This window comes from Rhamphochromis sp. 'chilingali', assembly GCF_963969265.1.
Source record: "Rhamphochromis sp. 'chilingali' genome assembly, chromosome: 17".
NCBI lineage: Eukaryota > Metazoa > Chordata > Actinopteri > Cichliformes > Cichlidae > Rhamphochromis > Rhamphochromis sp. 'chilingali'.
In genome coordinates this window covers 15,437,199-15,453,870 of record NC_137944.1, presented here as the reverse complement: position 1 = coordinate 15,453,870, position 16,672 = coordinate 15,437,199, and the positions used below count along the sequence as shown (strand labels likewise).

General features: G+C 42.3%; 1 protein-coding gene across 1 annotated transcript; it reads left to right on the top strand.

Annotated features, from left to right (window-relative positions):
- The first annotated feature begins 3,995 nt into the window (after positions 1-3,995).
- On the top strand, positions 3,996-8,627 carry LOC308385015 (polypeptide N-acetylgalactosaminyltransferase 15-like). The gene is made up of 10 exons (XM_080863729.1): positions 3,996-4,804; positions 4,929-5,095; positions 5,209-5,413; positions 6,220-6,387; positions 6,731-6,848; positions 7,260-7,454; positions 7,565-7,696; positions 7,794-7,895; positions 7,974-8,117; positions 8,207-8,627. Exons 1-10 carry the CDS (start codon positions 4,284-4,286, stop codon positions 8,369-8,371), a joined length of 1,917 nt encoding a protein of 638 aa, XP_080719855.1. The 5' UTR covers positions 3,996-4,283; the 3' UTR covers positions 8,372-8,627.
- The last annotated feature ends 8,045 nt before the right edge of the window (positions 8,628-16,672 follow it).

Genomic DNA, 16,672 nt, shown 5'->3' with positions numbered 1-16,672 from the left:
AAGCAGAAGGGATGCCTAATGTTCCTTCTGCGTCGTGTTCGCTTTCGACACCATCCACCATGTGATGAAAGTCACTGTTGACGGCAGGTCTGCTGCTGCAGCTGCTGTCACAAGAGAGTTTGGAAAAGGGTTACAAAGGGATCCTCGCGTGCAAACAGATTTCTTAAAACTGGGTTCAAAAGTCAGCGGAGTCTGAACGAACAAATAGCTCACGCGGAATATTTCTAGCAATGGTATTAATGGACAAAATACTGAAAATAAAGCAATTATTCGTCTCTATTTAAATAAATAAAAGCAGAAACAAAAGAGAAGGAGCTTGAATAAATTGTGTGTCCTTGCTGGGTCGTGCGATTTCAAGCATAGAAAAGCAAAGCAATGTCAGCAGACAAGGTTTCTAACGAATTACGTTTTTAAAATAAATAAATAAATAAATAAATAAAAACACAAGAAATAAACAAATAAATAGAAACAAAAAAACTTAGATCTAAAAATCCGGGGTGTTGATTGTGACAAATCCCCCCGGCCGACAGGCGTGGTCGCCTGCAATTTTGCGAATTTTAATCGGTTCAGTTGTTGGGAGAGCTCCAATAGTGACCTCCTTTAAAGCTCTGAGATCTGCTTTGCATGTTTTAGATATCGAGCTTCAGAATCTGTTGGCATTCGAGTGAAATCTGTGTTTTAATTCATTAAAACCTTTGTGGTGTCCTCGGGATTCCCATATGCTTGTTTGCCACTCACCTAGGGACCATTATTGGTCCGAGGACACCACAATTTGAATAAATAAAAAAGGAAGAAAGTCATTGTGGCGGTTAATTGCTGTCACATGTCAGAATAAAGCCACCAGACATTCAGCAGCTTGGAAAAGCTGCATTGATAAACGAAACACTGATGGCCACTGATCAAGACCACGGGATCTGACAGAAGCTCTTGAAGAAAACATTATTAGAGCAGATGTTTAAAAACGGCACGTAACATGTTATATTTCTTTGATCCAACATGCTTTGTTTTGAAATTCTGAAATTAAAATTTGTGCTTTTTTTTTTTTTTACACTTGTTGTGTTAAAATTCATTTATCACGACTTTTCTTAAAATGACACTACAGTGCGGATCCTTAGATTCTTCTTTTTTTTAATCAACCAAGTGTAGGGGAAACATCCATTACTTGCAATACCGACTTTCTCCAGTAGAGGGAAGCACCCCTCCGCAGCTTCTCATGCAGCCTGTTACTAAACCCCATTCCTCTCGAATCAGATCAACTCTTGATCATTTCCAGGGTTCAGTAAAACGTTACTGAACACTAAAAATTAAGTGTTTATTCTGATTCTGCATATGTTGTTTTCATTATTAATGAACCTCCTGATTAGTTTCTACATTCATTCAAGTCCTTTGCTATAAAAAAAAAAAAATCAATTTTAGTGAAATTCTGAAATGTTTTTATATCCTCAAGTTCAAACCCCCGACAAATGCAGTTTATTTACAGAAAACGGTAAAGCTGGAACACGTTAATTATCGATGGTTCAACTTTTAAAAGTAACCCAAAAGTGTATTATTTGTCCAGCCGGTGTTGTGCCAAAAAGTGATTGTCTGCCAAAAACTGATTTCCGGTATTTGCCAAAAAGCGATTGCTCATATTTAAAGTGCTATAAGTAACTTGTTGGGCTATAATATGTTAAACATATGTCAAATGCATCCCTTATGGATGACATAAAGTCATCTTGAGCCACAAACAACATTCGTGTAACAAGATACAAGCCGCAATCAGTTTTTGGCAGCGACTTTTATATAACCTTTATTTATGCAGTAAAAAAAATCTCATTAACATTAAAAATGTATTTTGTAAGAGTAAGTTGCCCAACAGGACAGCAGAAACGGCAGCAAATATTACAATAGTTCTGTAAAAATATTTTAAGTGGGGATAAAGGACCGTATTGGTTGTACAAGTTGTAAAGATACTTAAAAAACAGATAATTTTTTAATTCTTTATGTAACCCCTTTGTATCCCCTGTTCACTGAAGTCTATTTACGAACATACGTAAAGATATTACACATAAAAAATACACAGAAACACTGGAAATCAGTTTTTGGCAGACAATCACTTTTTGGCACAACACCGGCACAAAAATATGTCTCTGTCTGCTTGTCTTCTATGCAGCCCAGAGAATAAAAAGTGCTCCAGGTTGTAAAAGACAGAAATATGATTGAAAAACAAGCCAACTGTGCAGCCAGCAGTCCCTTTATCCCCCCCCCCCCCCTTCCCCTTTCTCTCTCACTGAAGTGCCGTCTCATTTACAGCTCTGGCTTCTAGCTAGTGGACTGGATGGAGGAATGCAGAAACATTCCTGGGAATGTGGACAGGATCTTCAATGTGTCTGTGTGCGCGCTCGCGCGTGTGCGTGTGATCCTTTGGTGTTTGCACGCTTGTCTGAAAACGTGCTGGCGGTGGAAACTTTAATTCGGCGTGTGTTTTGGCCGCACAGTGGAACATATGAGACTGTTCACTGCGCAGAGCTGGAGCTACACAGAGACATTCTTTCTTTTCCAACCCCGAGGCGCGTAAACACATTCCCACCAGAACACTGGAGTCAGGACCCGGTCACCGCTCTTTCTCCCCCCCCCCCCCTCCCACACACACACACACACACACACACACACACACACACACACACACACACACACACACACACACACACACACACACACACACACACACACCCCTTCTCTCTCTCTTTTGGCCTTTCAACTTGTCAGCCTGTCTCTCCAGGTGCTCTGTCCCAGTTCTTGAAACTATAATCATAATTATCAGCAGGCACTCTACGCTGTTGTCCGGGAGACGTGAAGTGTCCTTGTGTGGTCTATAACACACTCATTAAGCCTGCAATGGAGCTTTAAGAGAGCCACTGCCACCAGGACAGTGAACTGGTCTCTCAGTGCAGCCGACCTAAGCTCTTAAAGCTCCTCAGGCTTTCCTGCCAGCTTGTATGGAGGTCTTTCTCGCAGATGTTAGCCACAATACAGAGCAGAAGCAGAGAAGCTGCCATGGCGCAGAAGACGCAGAAGGGTTTGTGATGTGCACAGTCTGACCTTCTAATGCCATTATCATAATGTATTAGGAAATTATTAGGCTTTAGTTTTTGCCAATTTTCCACTCAAACCTTTACATGATATATGGGCATGCTCCGAGTGTTTTTCTTTTTCTTCAGCAGTTCAGTTTTGTGGTGTGGGAAATTCCATTCATAGAATACCAAAAACAAGTTTATGACAACACACAAGCATGCACATTTCCACTTGTCGAAAAAGAAAACAGTAAAATAAACACGCGGACCCAAGTCATTCGGTCTTTACTTTCTTTAAGACTGGCTGCCAAGATCTCCACAGAGAACCAAGGAGATCGAAGCCGTGAACGCCCCGCTTCCCGGCACCAACAGACGGTCATGGGACCCGGAGGCCCGAAGCCAGCTGGCCAGAGGAAGCGTCTTTGATGTGTGACGCCCGGAGGGAGACGCCTGCTACAAGCAGACTCTCACACACAGACTGGAGGAAATGTAAAAACATTGTGTCTTTCCACTGCAGTGCGGACTTATTTATAACTGAGCTAGTAAAAATGTGTTTTGAAATGGCTAATTATGGCTTTTACCACTTAATTTAGAGTATTTTAGGATTCCCCACAAGGCGTTTCAGGAATAATAAGATGACAAGAAGACAATACTAATACGGCGTCTGAGCCAAGTAGACTTCCTAAACTTTAAACATTGTATTTTTATTGCGATGGAAAGTGAAAAGCAATAAGTGTATACTACTCTGTGCGTTCTGGAGAATTTTCTTAATTATATTTTTTCTAAAATTATCTTTTAATCCTTCTTGTTATGAAGTAGAGACGAAGATGTTATGGTTCGTTGAGCAGGTTGAGTAACAGGTGGATACAGGAAGTGACGACCTTTACATGATTTACATGACGCAAAAAATTTTGCACAGGCTCTAGGACCGCGGGAGGAGCTGGATGAAAGACAAAGTCAGCGAAACTCCATCATCTCAAAGTTGAGAACTTGTCTCAAACCTGCACTGTATGTCACTCTTGTCCCAGCTCTGGTACTCAATGAATGCGCCTCTACTCTTCTTCAGGGGATTCGTGTGCGATCTATTTATTTCTTGAATCATTCTAGTTGCATCACGCTGATGAAATGCAGTGCTCGTCAAGATGAAGCAAAACAAACACATCTGCAATTCAAAACAGCACCGGGCCGCCTTCTGAGCACAGTCTCACGCCTCCTGCGCCGTTGCTCAGCATGAGGCGGAGGAGCGCCATCCGGAGGAAGATGCTCTGCCTCTGGCTGCTGCTCATCGGATTCGCTCTGGTTGCGCTGGCGCTCTCAGATCTCTTTAATCGGGACAGCGACCGCAATCTTCACAAACCCGGCCCTCCCCGCCAGCCCCTCCAGCGGATCGCCAGTCCTCCGGATCTAGAGGTCATCGTGGACTCCCATGACCCTGCTTTGGAGCTAGGCGCCGATTTGACTCCTCTGAAATCTCTGCAAGAAGACCAGCTGTTATTCGTCCCATCCATACATGGCACCAAGAGCTCGCCACAGAAAAAGCGGAGTTACAAGATGCTCCTTCCCGGAGCAAGTAAAGATACCACCGTACGCGGGCCACCTACGCACGGTGAAATGGGGAAAGCAGTGCGCCTTCATCTGGAGGGTTTAGAGAGGGATATGGAGCTCAGGGCTTTGCAGCAGTACGGTTTCAATGAGGTAGTGAGCGAAAGGATTTCTCTGCATCGCAGGCTGCCAGAGGCGCGCCATCCAGAGTGAGTGAACAAAGCGCACGATTGAAAATATAAACCAAAAGTTACCCCATACTGGAGTTCAACAAGTGCTAAAAGTTAGTGTAGTTGTTACTGCTTTCACAATTTGTCCCCCTCCCATCAACAGGTGTTTGGGGGAGCAACACATCGAGTCTCTGCCATCGGCCAGTGTTGTTATCTGTTTTAATGACGAGGCTTGGTCCACTCTCCTACGCACAGTACACAGTGTCCTCGACACTGCACCTAAACAGTATCTGCAGGAGGTCCTGCTGGTGGACGACCTAAGTCAACAGGGTGAAATTATCCATCCATCCATCCATCCATCCATCCATCCATCCATCCATCCATCCATCCATTAATTCAGTGTGCTGACAGCTTGTTCCGCCTTTTCTCTATGCTCCTCCTAGGTCACCTGAAGACTGGGCTGAGTGAGTACGTGTCTCATCTGGATGGAGTGCGTTTGATTCGCAGCACCAAACGCCTCGGGGTTGGAGGTTGCCGGACATTAGGTGCTACCAGGGCTGTTGGGGAGGTGCTGGTGTTCATGGACTCCCACTGTGAATGCCAAAAGGGCTGGCTGGAACCGCTGTTGGAGAGAATTGCCCAGGACAGGTACTTTTTTAAAAATTATTCCAATTAAAAATCTATTTTCATATTTTACGGCGAGAAAGCTCCTGTTAGTATGCTGCATACTAACAGGATTCCAAATGCAAGTTCTTAAATGGGTGACATGTCAAAATATAAACAGTTACTGTGCCAGATTTTTTTTAAACTTTCTCTAATGAGTTCAGCCTTTGGACAGAAACACTTGTGAGGAGATGAAGGGTTCAGACTTATCATTCGCCCTTACTCATTAGCAAAGCAGGGCGATGCATGAGGTGTATGTGTGTGTATCGAGCACTGAGCTCCCATGATTTGGCTCTCGTCTTATGTCTCAGGCTGCCTGCAGCGTGGCTCTAATTAGACTAGGTAATTAAGCTGAGAGCTCGGGCTTGGAATCTGCAACCATTCGGCTCTCTCGGCCACATGTTTGACCCCTCTCCCATTTTTTCTCAATTCCCTTTTTGATCTTTTCATTTCCTTAAAGCATCACGCCACACATGATCATTTGGCATGGATATTTCAAACAGCACACATGGGGAGCCAAAACATTCCTCGACAAAGGACAGTACATGTTTCTGAACTTCCTGTGACACAGCCGGCGTTTGCAATTACAAACACATGCATACAGAAATGAAAACGCAGTGTCTATTTTACCTAGTTGTGCACAGATTAGTAAATGTAAACGTAGTCAAGGAGTTATTAGCTATAACTTGACTAGTAGTGGCATGCTTTACATCCAAAGTAGTCTAATTCACCACACTTAATAAATGCAAATAAAAAGAGCTGCTGAGATCCAGAATGTGGTGTCTTCTTAGGACCAGAGTGGTGTCCCCCATCATGGATGTGATAGACTGGCAGTCCTTTCGGTACAATGCCACCCAGTGGCCAATTAGGGGGGTGTTCGACTGGAGACTTGACTTCTTTTGGGAATCAAATCCAGAGTTGCAAGATAAAGACCCAGAGATGGCTGTCCAACCTCTGCAGTAAGTGTGCAGCTGTTAAGGGGTGCAAGTTAGATTTAATGAGTTCTTATTTGCATGATAACAATGCTAAATGAACCATATTAAGAAAGACGGATCAGATGTAATTTTACACGGTATGTGTAAGTGCATAACTGACCTTTGCCTTTGAAAAGTCTCGAAAATATGACCAATTAGAATACAGAAGTATAAAAACTAAGGACCATACATGTGGAGCTGTTTGTCCTTGTGTTGCAAACCCAGACTTTAACATCCTGAAGTTCATTATGTCACTCTACTCCAGAGATACCAACACATCCATGCAGTTCTTTTTAAAAAAAAATGATGCTGGTTCTGATTGTGACAGGAGCCCAGCGTTAGGAGGTGGAGTTGTGGCTATCGACCGACATTTCTTCCAGAGCGTGGGAGCCTATGACCCTGGGATGGTGCTATGGGGTGCAGAGCAAATTGAGCTGTCAATCCGGGTAAAGGAAAGCTCATTTGATGTCAACTTTCCTGCTAAATCCTCCAGTGCACACACACCAGACAGAGAGATGACAGACTGCATTTGCTTTTTATTTTAAGCCATGTAAGGTATTTTAGCAATACTTTGCCTGAGTGATTCGGTTGCCTTCTGTTAGTGCTTTAGGATTGCTGTGCTATGAGATGATGCCTTTTGCAAATGGAAATTTCAGCTTGGATAGTGGTCTGGGAATGTCCTGGCCCACTGATGAATGTACCAGTGTGAGAGCAAAAATGTTATAAATCAACTTGTCTGCCTGGGATGACCATTAAAATATGAAACAATATGACTAACAAACGGGGAATTTAAAAAAAAAAGAAACACAGAAAACAATTATATTCTTTATTACTGAAATACAACTACATTCTTATAGGTGTGGTCATGCGGCGGCTCCATGGAGGTGGTACCTTGCTCCCGCGTGGGCCACCTCACTCGCCGCCACCTGCCGTATCGCTTCCCAGATCAGGACTTGCTTCAGAGGAACAAGATCCGGATTGCTGAAACCTGGATGGACACGTACAAGAAAATCTACTACAGAAGGGACACGCTTGCTCATTTCATCAGACAGGTGTTTGTGTGTATGTGTGTGTGCGTGTGTGAGTCAACACATCTGGTCAAGAGATTGTCTGGTGAGTGTGCACCACATACAAAAAAATGAAACTTTCTTTCTTTGTCCAGTCTGAAAACCCGAACATCACGGAGCGTCTGCGGCTGAAGAGGAGTCTGGGCTGTAGGAACTTTCACTGGTTCCTAACTACAGTCTACCCACAGCTTTATATCCCCCAGGACAGAACTGCACTGTCAGGAGAGGTATCACAAGCTCTCACATGCTCATACATGCACACGAATATATGAACAAGTTGTGTATGGATGGACTGTGAGGCATCATGTCTGTATCTGCTTGCAGCTGTACAGTGTTGGTACTGGCAGATGTGTAGACTATCCCCAAGGTCGGGGACTGCAGGGTGGGGCCATGGATGTGGCACCGTGCACTGGGACAGGTAGCCAGGTAACCATGATTACAGATTACTTGATGATAACAACAGATAAGTGAGACATCAGTGAAGCTGATCTCTTGCTGTTGTAGCACTGTGATCTAAACTCTGAGGGTGAAGTGCGATGGGGTCCCACGGGAACTTTGTGCTTGGATACTGAGGGAGAGAGGGCGGTCCTCTCTCCTTGCGCCAGCCACCGATTGACCCCCGGCAGACTCCAGTGGAAGTTCATAAAGGCAAGACGAAGAATTGAGCGACAGGCAGTTTTTATGACTACCCGGGGCATTTAGCTGACTCTCTGCATATGTTTTCCACTTTTCCACAGCTGAGCGGCCAGCTCGTTCACCAACTGTCTCAGTTATGTCTGGAGGCTGTAAAAGAGGAAGGCGACAACAAGCGCAGCACAGGAGGTCTTTTCCTGCGCCAGTGCACCCACCACCCCAGACAACAGTGGCACTTTGAACAACTAGTGGCTCCCAAAGGTGCCTGATAGAGGGACTAGCTTTAGCAAGATATAAATCCCAGGCAAATCTATCATCATATCACATATTTGTAGTGTCATACATATATTTATATTACACACACACACACACACACACACACACACACACACACACACACACACACACACACACACACACACACACACACACACATGTATTTTGCAACTTTTTGCTCCTGTTTTAAGGATTGCAATTATCATTACCTGTATTAACTGTATTAACTAATGATAATGTCAGTTTCAGTACCTGTTGTCTTTATGAATATTTCATCATATATATTATTATAAAAACTGTATATTAAATTATTTTTGTGTCAGTAAATGGTTCCGTGAATTTGTGATCTGTTTGTGTACATTTCTAAAATATTTAACCGGCAGACAAAACACCACCACAGCTCTGAATTCAGGACAGTTTTGCCATTATGCTGGCCTTCACGTACACCACATCTAAGCAAAAACTACAAAGAGTTTATTTTCTCATATCAGGAAGAACAGAGGTGTTATGATAACATTAAAATGGCTGCATCTTGTTGAAGTGTCCAAACTGCTGAAAGAGTGTGTGCAGCATGGAGAGTGCCTGGATATTATATATCAACAGCAGAGGGAGCCATCAGCCTTCAGAATCATTTCTAAAAGCCAAACTCCTTATTTTGGTATTGTTAAACACAAATAGCACCCCTCCCTCCATTCTAGTCATTTATTATAATATATATAACATGTTCTTATATGCATTTCTGTCATTAGGGCTAACCTAACGGATGTGACAGTGACGTCCATCCGTCTGAGAGAAGTGGATTTGCTCGACAACAGGAAAATTTGGTTTTGTTTCTAGGTATTAACTCACAGTCTAATAAACCAGATTTTCTTTAGGCCATGGAGCTTAAGAATAGGATGGACTCTAAACTGGTTCTCAGTGTCTCTATCTTGGCCTCAAGGCAATGAGTTCTAATAACCCCCAATACTCAGCCTCAAAATAATGCTCTTCTTAACCCATGCTCCACTTAGCCCAGTGAACTTCACAGCACCTTCTGAATAAAAAATAAATAAAATCATATGGTAACCTCTTAGTATGTCTTTCTTAGTTATGCACCTACTGAGCTGTTGCAAAGGAAGTGCAACATATTTCTGTTGCAGTGGGTTTTCAGAGATGGGCTAGGGCTATCGTATGGAAGCTGTTTGCTTCTCTATCAGAAGTAAACAGCTGCTGTTGATTCTAAATGGTCGAAATTGCATGGCTGTATTTACATCGATTCCCATTGAAAAATACAAAAAAAACCCCAATAATATATGTGCTTTCTATAGCTGTTGTGCTTACACTTTAGCATACATCTATATATTTTTTATATTTTAAAATCATCATTATCCGTCTATTGATCTATCCAATAATATTTTTTTAAATGTTATTATTTAATTGTTTTGTTTTTGTGAAGCAGTGGTTAGCACAGTCCCGTCGCAGCAAGAAGGTCCTGGGTTCGAGTCCAGTCTGGTCTTTTCTGTGTGGATTCTTCATGGGTTCCTCCAGGATCTCTCTCAAAGACAAGCATGGGGTCAGGTTAAATGGTGATGAATTGCCTTCACACTGATTTGAAAATTCATGCTTAAATTGGTTTGAATTTGAACATGAATGGCTGTCTGTCTCTGTGTGATAGATTGGTGACCTGTCCAGGGTGTTCTCCCAGGGAACAACCACACAAGTATCAGTACCCACTTCTTTTTTGATAGAGAGTACAGATACTTGGTACTTTGAATTTCACTTCAGTTACTTGATAAAGTCTAATTTACTAGCTAACTCTTGTGATGACCTCTCCACAGACACAGAAACTGCATGCATTCACAATCAGAAAGCATTTGACCTACATGAGAGCAGCACCAGGTACAAAACCTTTGCTGTCCAAACACAACATTAGAGCAAAGCTTCGGTTTGCCATTGAATGGAAAGACAATGACAGAGTCATGGTAAACATGCTTGGTGCACACCAAAGACAGCTTTAAGGGACACAGTATTAAAAGTGAATTACATGCAAGAAAACCCCTCCACCATTCAAGCCAATGTTTTGCTTCCATTAACTACACCCTGATGCCAAGCTTACTTTTTCTGCTTGCTCTTAGTGTGTGTCTCCTTTTTTTGTTAATAAATGACTGAAAAAGCTAGTTTTCCTTATGGCTTTGTAGTGATGTAATCAGTAAGGAGAAGATCTTTACTGGTCTAAAAATAGCATAAAAAAAGAAGAAAAGAATGAGATGTAATTACCTTTCCACATGATAATAATAATAATAATGGATTGGATTTATATAGCGCTTTTCAAGGCACCCAAAGCGCTTTACAATGCCACTATTCATTCACTCTCACATTCACACACTGGTGGAGGCAAGCTACAGTTGTAACCACAGCTGCCCTGGGGCAGACTGATAGAAGCAAGGCTGCCATATCGCGCCATCGGCCCCTCTGGCCAACACCAGTAGGCAAGTAGGGTAAAGTGTCCTACCCAAGGACACAACGACCAGGACAGAGAGCCCGGGGATCGAACCGGCAACCTTCCGGTTACAGATACGCTTCCCAATCCCCTGAGCCACGGGGCGACCGTGGCTCAGGGACACTTCTCATAGACCTCACAGGGTTACTGTGAGGTCTATGAGAAGTGTCCCTAATAACAGTCTTCTTTCAGTTAGAAAGTGTTTGATTTCAAAGAGTTGGGAAAATAAATTTCCAATAGATCATTCAGATTCATTCAAAAATCTCTGGTTTAAGGGTACTTAGACCTTCCATAAGAGAAGCCCACACAGTAACCACAGACTGCCACACATGTAGGACTTGTGCTGGTGGGGGACTGGGTGATCCCGGTGTTGACTTTATTACTGGACAAGCCTGATGGTTCATCATAGCTCTAAATTCCATTTCCACTGCAGCGTAAGACATGTGAAAAAAAAAATCCTGGCATTATATTGTTGTATTAGTACCATTATAAGTTGTTTGTGCTGATTTAGACAGTAAGATTGAAATTCTCCTTCTCCGGAGGACTCTTCTTATCCTCGTCTGATGCTGTATGTGACCTTTTCCCTCCCCTCTGTCTTCCTTACACAGCGTCTTCCATCTCTTCTCCACGCTGAGGTGAGTGTGATGAATACAGTAGACTCCCACATCAAACGCTGATTGCTGCTGGGCATGTCACAATCTCACCAGCCTCTTTGTTTCTGCTATGTTTTTTTTAAACACACACACACACACACACACACACACACACACACACACACACACACACACACACACACACACACACACACACACACACACACACACACTGCAGCGAACCTGCGTGACTCAGATGGATCTCAGCTGCTGCGATGGAGGAAGCTGTGGTGTCTTTATGAAGATCTATGGGGCTATTTCACCCAGGACCAGGGTGGCTCTACTGTACTGTGCAACCCTCAAAGAGCCTTGGGTCTTTTTTTTACAGAGACACTGTTGTTTCCAGTGATTCATAAAGCACAATTAGGTTGATGTGCATGGGCCTCAGGAGCGGGGCTGACACAAAGCGAAGATTAAGTGCATTAAAATGTGACAAAAACTGGGCTTGTGACACCAATTAAGGTCAAAGACAAAAACAGCTTTTGAATGTATCATTTAGAAAGTTCGCGTGAGATGCAAACACTTTTTACTCACACCCTGTAGATTCAGTTTCACAGCAATACCTATATAATTGTACCATTCTAAATCCTGGAAACTGCTGGTTCTCAAAACACTCAAAAATTACCCTAATGAGAAGAAAACAAATTGTTGCAGTCTTCCTCATTCGCCCTACAAGTCCAGTTTTCCACACAGACAACTGTTATGGAACCTCCCCTCCATGTGCATACTTGCAAAGCTGGAATGATGGAAGAGAGCGGGCATTAGTGACAAAAGATGTGTAAAAGGTGGAGGTTTGTTGCAAAGTGGCTTGCAGTGTTTTCTAACCATAGGCAGACTAAAACAGCTGAAAATAGCATGCCCTATATGAGAGTATCCCAGTTGCATCAGCTAATCTGCTGACTGTGGCTGAGGTACACAGAACTAGCACTGCACTCAATTTTAGCTCATCTGAAGATGCGTTTTTGGTCATCTGGTGAATACAGGTCAAAAATTAATTCTCTTTTAGTTCTGCCTCTGGTCTGTACTCCTGAGAGAAGACCTCAGCTGAGTGCTGCAAGAAACAGCTTTCACATTGTTTTCACATTGTCATTTAATACACAGTTTTTCTAGTAAAAAAAAATAGTGTATTAGTCATATTAAAGCCCAGAGCTGTCATCCGAGCAAAGCGTTACTCCAAATAAAGAAAGAAAAAATGTGTGATAAATGGTTGTGAATACACAGGGGGATTTTGAGAAAAGTGATAATTCAGGCTCCTGAACAACAGAAAATCTGCTTTAAAATCTGATTCAGTGCCACAGTAGACAAATTATTGATCTGTCTATCTATCTATACATACAATCTAACCACCAATTGTGCTATATATGTTAGCACTGTTGCCTCAAGAAGGTGATGGGTTCAAATCCTCCACCTGGCCTTTCTGTATCGAGTTTGCATGCTCCCCTGTGTATGTATGGATCATTTCTTCCTCCTACCACAGTCCTGAAAAATGCAGTTAGTGGGGTTAGGTTAACTGGTGATGTTAAATTGCCTGTAGGTGTGAATGTTTGTGAAGATAGATAGATAGATAGATAGATAGATAGATAGATAGACTACTTCAAATACCAGCCCTGAAAAACACCTAATAATAGGTATAGTTACTTTAAGGTGACAAAAAAATGCCCAGAAAACTAATTAGGGCTCAGAGCTAAGAAACCCATGCTGAGACAAGAGCCTTATTATTTATCCTATCAGTTTAATGTTTCAGCTGGCATCTCAGGCTATGAAATAGTCTCAGCTTGGATGGCTAAAAGAGAAAAACTGCAGGTATCTTTTTTTTTTTTAAATGTTAATTTTGGCTAGTTATCCTTAACAAAACACACAACCACACAAAAGAATCTAAAGGCACTCCATATATGGCTGTCTGACAGTTTTAAAGTGCTTCAAAGAATAAAATGCTCCTCGGCATTACATTTACCGACAGACTAAAGCTTTCTTCCTTCTCACTTAAATGTCTAAACATTTTTGACCAGACTTTTCAACAGGGACCCTTTCACCACACAAGGGAAGACCACAATTTACTAAGAGCTCTTCATGCTGATGATCCTTCTATCTTGCATTTAAAAATGCCAGACTACTGCTCGACAGGTGAGCGGCAAAAGAGGTAATTTAGCAGCCATCTCCTCTCCTCCGCTGATGGGCCCAGCCAGACCTACATCCCTAAAAGAAGAAGCAACCATTAATCTCTACATCTCACATGCTCATTGTTCCGCTGCTACCCCTACCACCACTTATACCGTAGCACCCAGAGGAGAAGCTCAGACTCATTTATCAAACACAAAGATGAAACCGCCCCTCCCCGCTTTATCCAAATCCAAATATAAGTATTTGGTTGTGCAACAGCAGCCACCATCTCAGAGTGGAACAGATAAATGTAAAGCTCTTGTACAGAGAGCCGCTCTATTTACATGTGTTTGTGTGCTCTCATAGAGGTCCAAGCAACAAAAAGGCAGCACCACACACAAACACACACACGTACAAGTCAAAGAATGACACACGACAATGAGATACAAACATAATGTGTTCTTCATTTGGCAGTCTAGCTTTTTTTTTTTTTTCCCTTTCAGATAAAGCTCTGTAAGGCTTGAGTGAAAAGACCAAACCATAACCATCTGGCAGATTTATATATATCTCCATTATGACTGCTGAGACGAAAGGGGAGAAATTAACTGTTTTTCCCCCTGTTACCTGTTTTTCATTAGTTCTCACCTCCCGCACAGTGATGGGGTGTTTGAGTGCTGAAATCTGGGGTGAGGGACAAGTGAAGTGGCTCTTTTAACTGGGATAAAGTGCTCATTTGAATGGAAGAGTGAATGTGTGTGCGCACACCCACGCTGTATTTCTGTGTGTGTTTCCGATGAAAAGGGTGGACAGGGATGAATAGTTGCTGTATTTGGGTCAGGGCCATCATCAAACAATGTGAATCGAGTGGATAGAAAACACACACTCGCACACACATGCACATATACAGACACACAGCAATAGAAAGGATATTAAACACAAAGTTCATTGTATAGTAAGTTTAAAAATGAAGAACCATGCATTAAATCAGTGCACGTAGAACCTCTTTTAACTCCTTTTTTAAAGCATTTCTTTAGAGCCATTTCCTATTCCGTCCATCCCTCTAAATAAAACCCAACTTTCATTGAAAACTGTAAGTGAAAAGAAGAAAGATGAAAGGAAGGATGCAAAGCAGGAAGCCAGATGGGCCTCAGTTTGCTAATGACAGATAAAGTGGAAAAGCGGTGAATAAAAGATGAGTTTTCCTACCAGGTGGATAAAACGATGCATAAATAGTCAGAGGATTGTCTGCACACCATTAAATATGGATGGGTCTCCAAGACCCTGGGCTAAATGATAGCATTCCCACAGATGTGCCGGAGGTGCTGCTAAGTACACAAGTAACCGTTCACAGTGCAAACACACCACCGCTTACCGGCTTGTCTGGTACGGGAAAAACATGACACTTTCTGGTGGGGAGGGGAGCGTTTTGACCCAACATCTTTGTTTTGATTCTAAAAATGCTTCACCCATCAACACACATCTCGACATGATGGCTCTGGTGTCTCCATCATCTCCACTGAGCGTGTTTCTGATTCAGATAGATCCAGTATTCCCCGGAAAAAACACTTTTTTAAAGATATACAAAACCAAGCAAACACACTGGAGCGGCACCTCACCAGGTAAGAGCAGCTGGATCTTTGAACAGGTGTGTCAGCGTGATCCCCGGCACGCATACTTGCTCAGGTTTCACCCCCAGCCTACGTCACTGGTGGGACCCGGTGGTTTCACTTCAGATGAAGCGTTACACAGCTAACAAAGGGCGAACACATGAGTACACAAAGAAAAGGTACATTAGTATTATAAACAAATCAAAGTACCTCATGTTGCATAACAGAAATTCTGTCTTCAAGTCCAGGAACAAAACATATTAGCTGCAGATCAAATAAAGCTCAAAATAATAAGATTATCTCAGATCAGATTCATGATCATAAAAAGGTGTCAAATGATTCACAAAGTCCTAATATTTTTCATTGTGTGCCGTACAACAAAACATATTTTAGTAATTTTGATGCAACCTTGTTGTTGTTGTTTTTTTGTTGTTGTTCTTACATTTTTTTTTGTTTCATTCACGTTCCTTAGGGAATGAATCCTATTCATTTTGGAGATTCTGTGAACTTCTTTGTCCTGCCATGAGGTTGACATTTGACAACAAAATGCTTCAACAGCTTTTTGATAAAATGCAATGAAAGTTGGTATTTATTATTATCCTCTGGGTTGTTTAAGTTCAATAAACCTGCACACTTCTGTGTTTATTGGCGCTAAGGAGCTAAGCTCAGGCACTCATGGCAGATCAGCTGATCTCCTTCCACACATCCGATTCATTTAAATAGTCTGCAAGCTACTTTGCAATCCCACCTTCTCCACTTTGTGCTATATCTGACTTGATATGGATCATTTTGATACTGATGACTGCTCAGTACTGTACTGGGATTTTGCTGCTGTCCTTTCCTCTCTCCTTTATGCACTTAGAAGGACGAGAAGGCCCCAGAACAAAGTCATGCCGTCAGATACAAATTACTGCAGATGGATGTAACAATCCCCCTGTGATGATTCACATCATCACAGTTGTACTTGGACAAGGCTAAGCACCAACATTTCAGTAATGTCATGTGTTGTTCATGTCAATATTTGGTACATTTTCAACACAGTCTGAACTATCTTAGTACCCCTTTGTAGCATTCGCTGTCGAGATGATCCCACACTCCTTCAGTAATGTTGAGGTCGGGGCTCTGAGGACGCCAGTCGGTGCATTTTTCTATCCAGGCATACTTTTGCTCCATTGGCAGCGTTTTGGGATCATTATCATGCTCAAGAAAATAAGCTGCTGGCAATCATATGCTTTCCAGATGGTTTTGCATGGTGGATAAAAAAATAAAAATAAAATCTATCAGTCAGTTTTGACAAGCTGAAATGCATGAAAGAGCTTCCACTGTGTTTTACAGATGGCTGTAGACACTCACTGACCTTCTAGATACATACTAGTGACAATTTGAACCAGAAATTTCAAATATGGATCATCAGGCCATAAGACCTGTTGCCACTGATTTTCAGTTCAGGTTAGT

Bases quoted from the DNA above. Each gene is read 5' to 3' on its own strand.
- LOC308385015 (XM_080863729.1), top strand. From the start codon at position 4,284: ATGAGGCGGAGGAGCGCCATCCGGAGGAAGATGCTCTGCCTCTGGCTG. The intron at 5,414-6,219 runs GTACTTTTTTAA...GTGTCTTCTTAG, and splicing joins GAGAGAATTGCCCAGGACAG to GACCAGAGTGGTGTCCCCCA. The intron at 8,118-8,206 runs GCAAGACGAAGA...ACTTTTCCACAG, and splicing joins TCCAGTGGAAGTTCATAAAG to CTGAGCGGCCAGCTCGTTCA.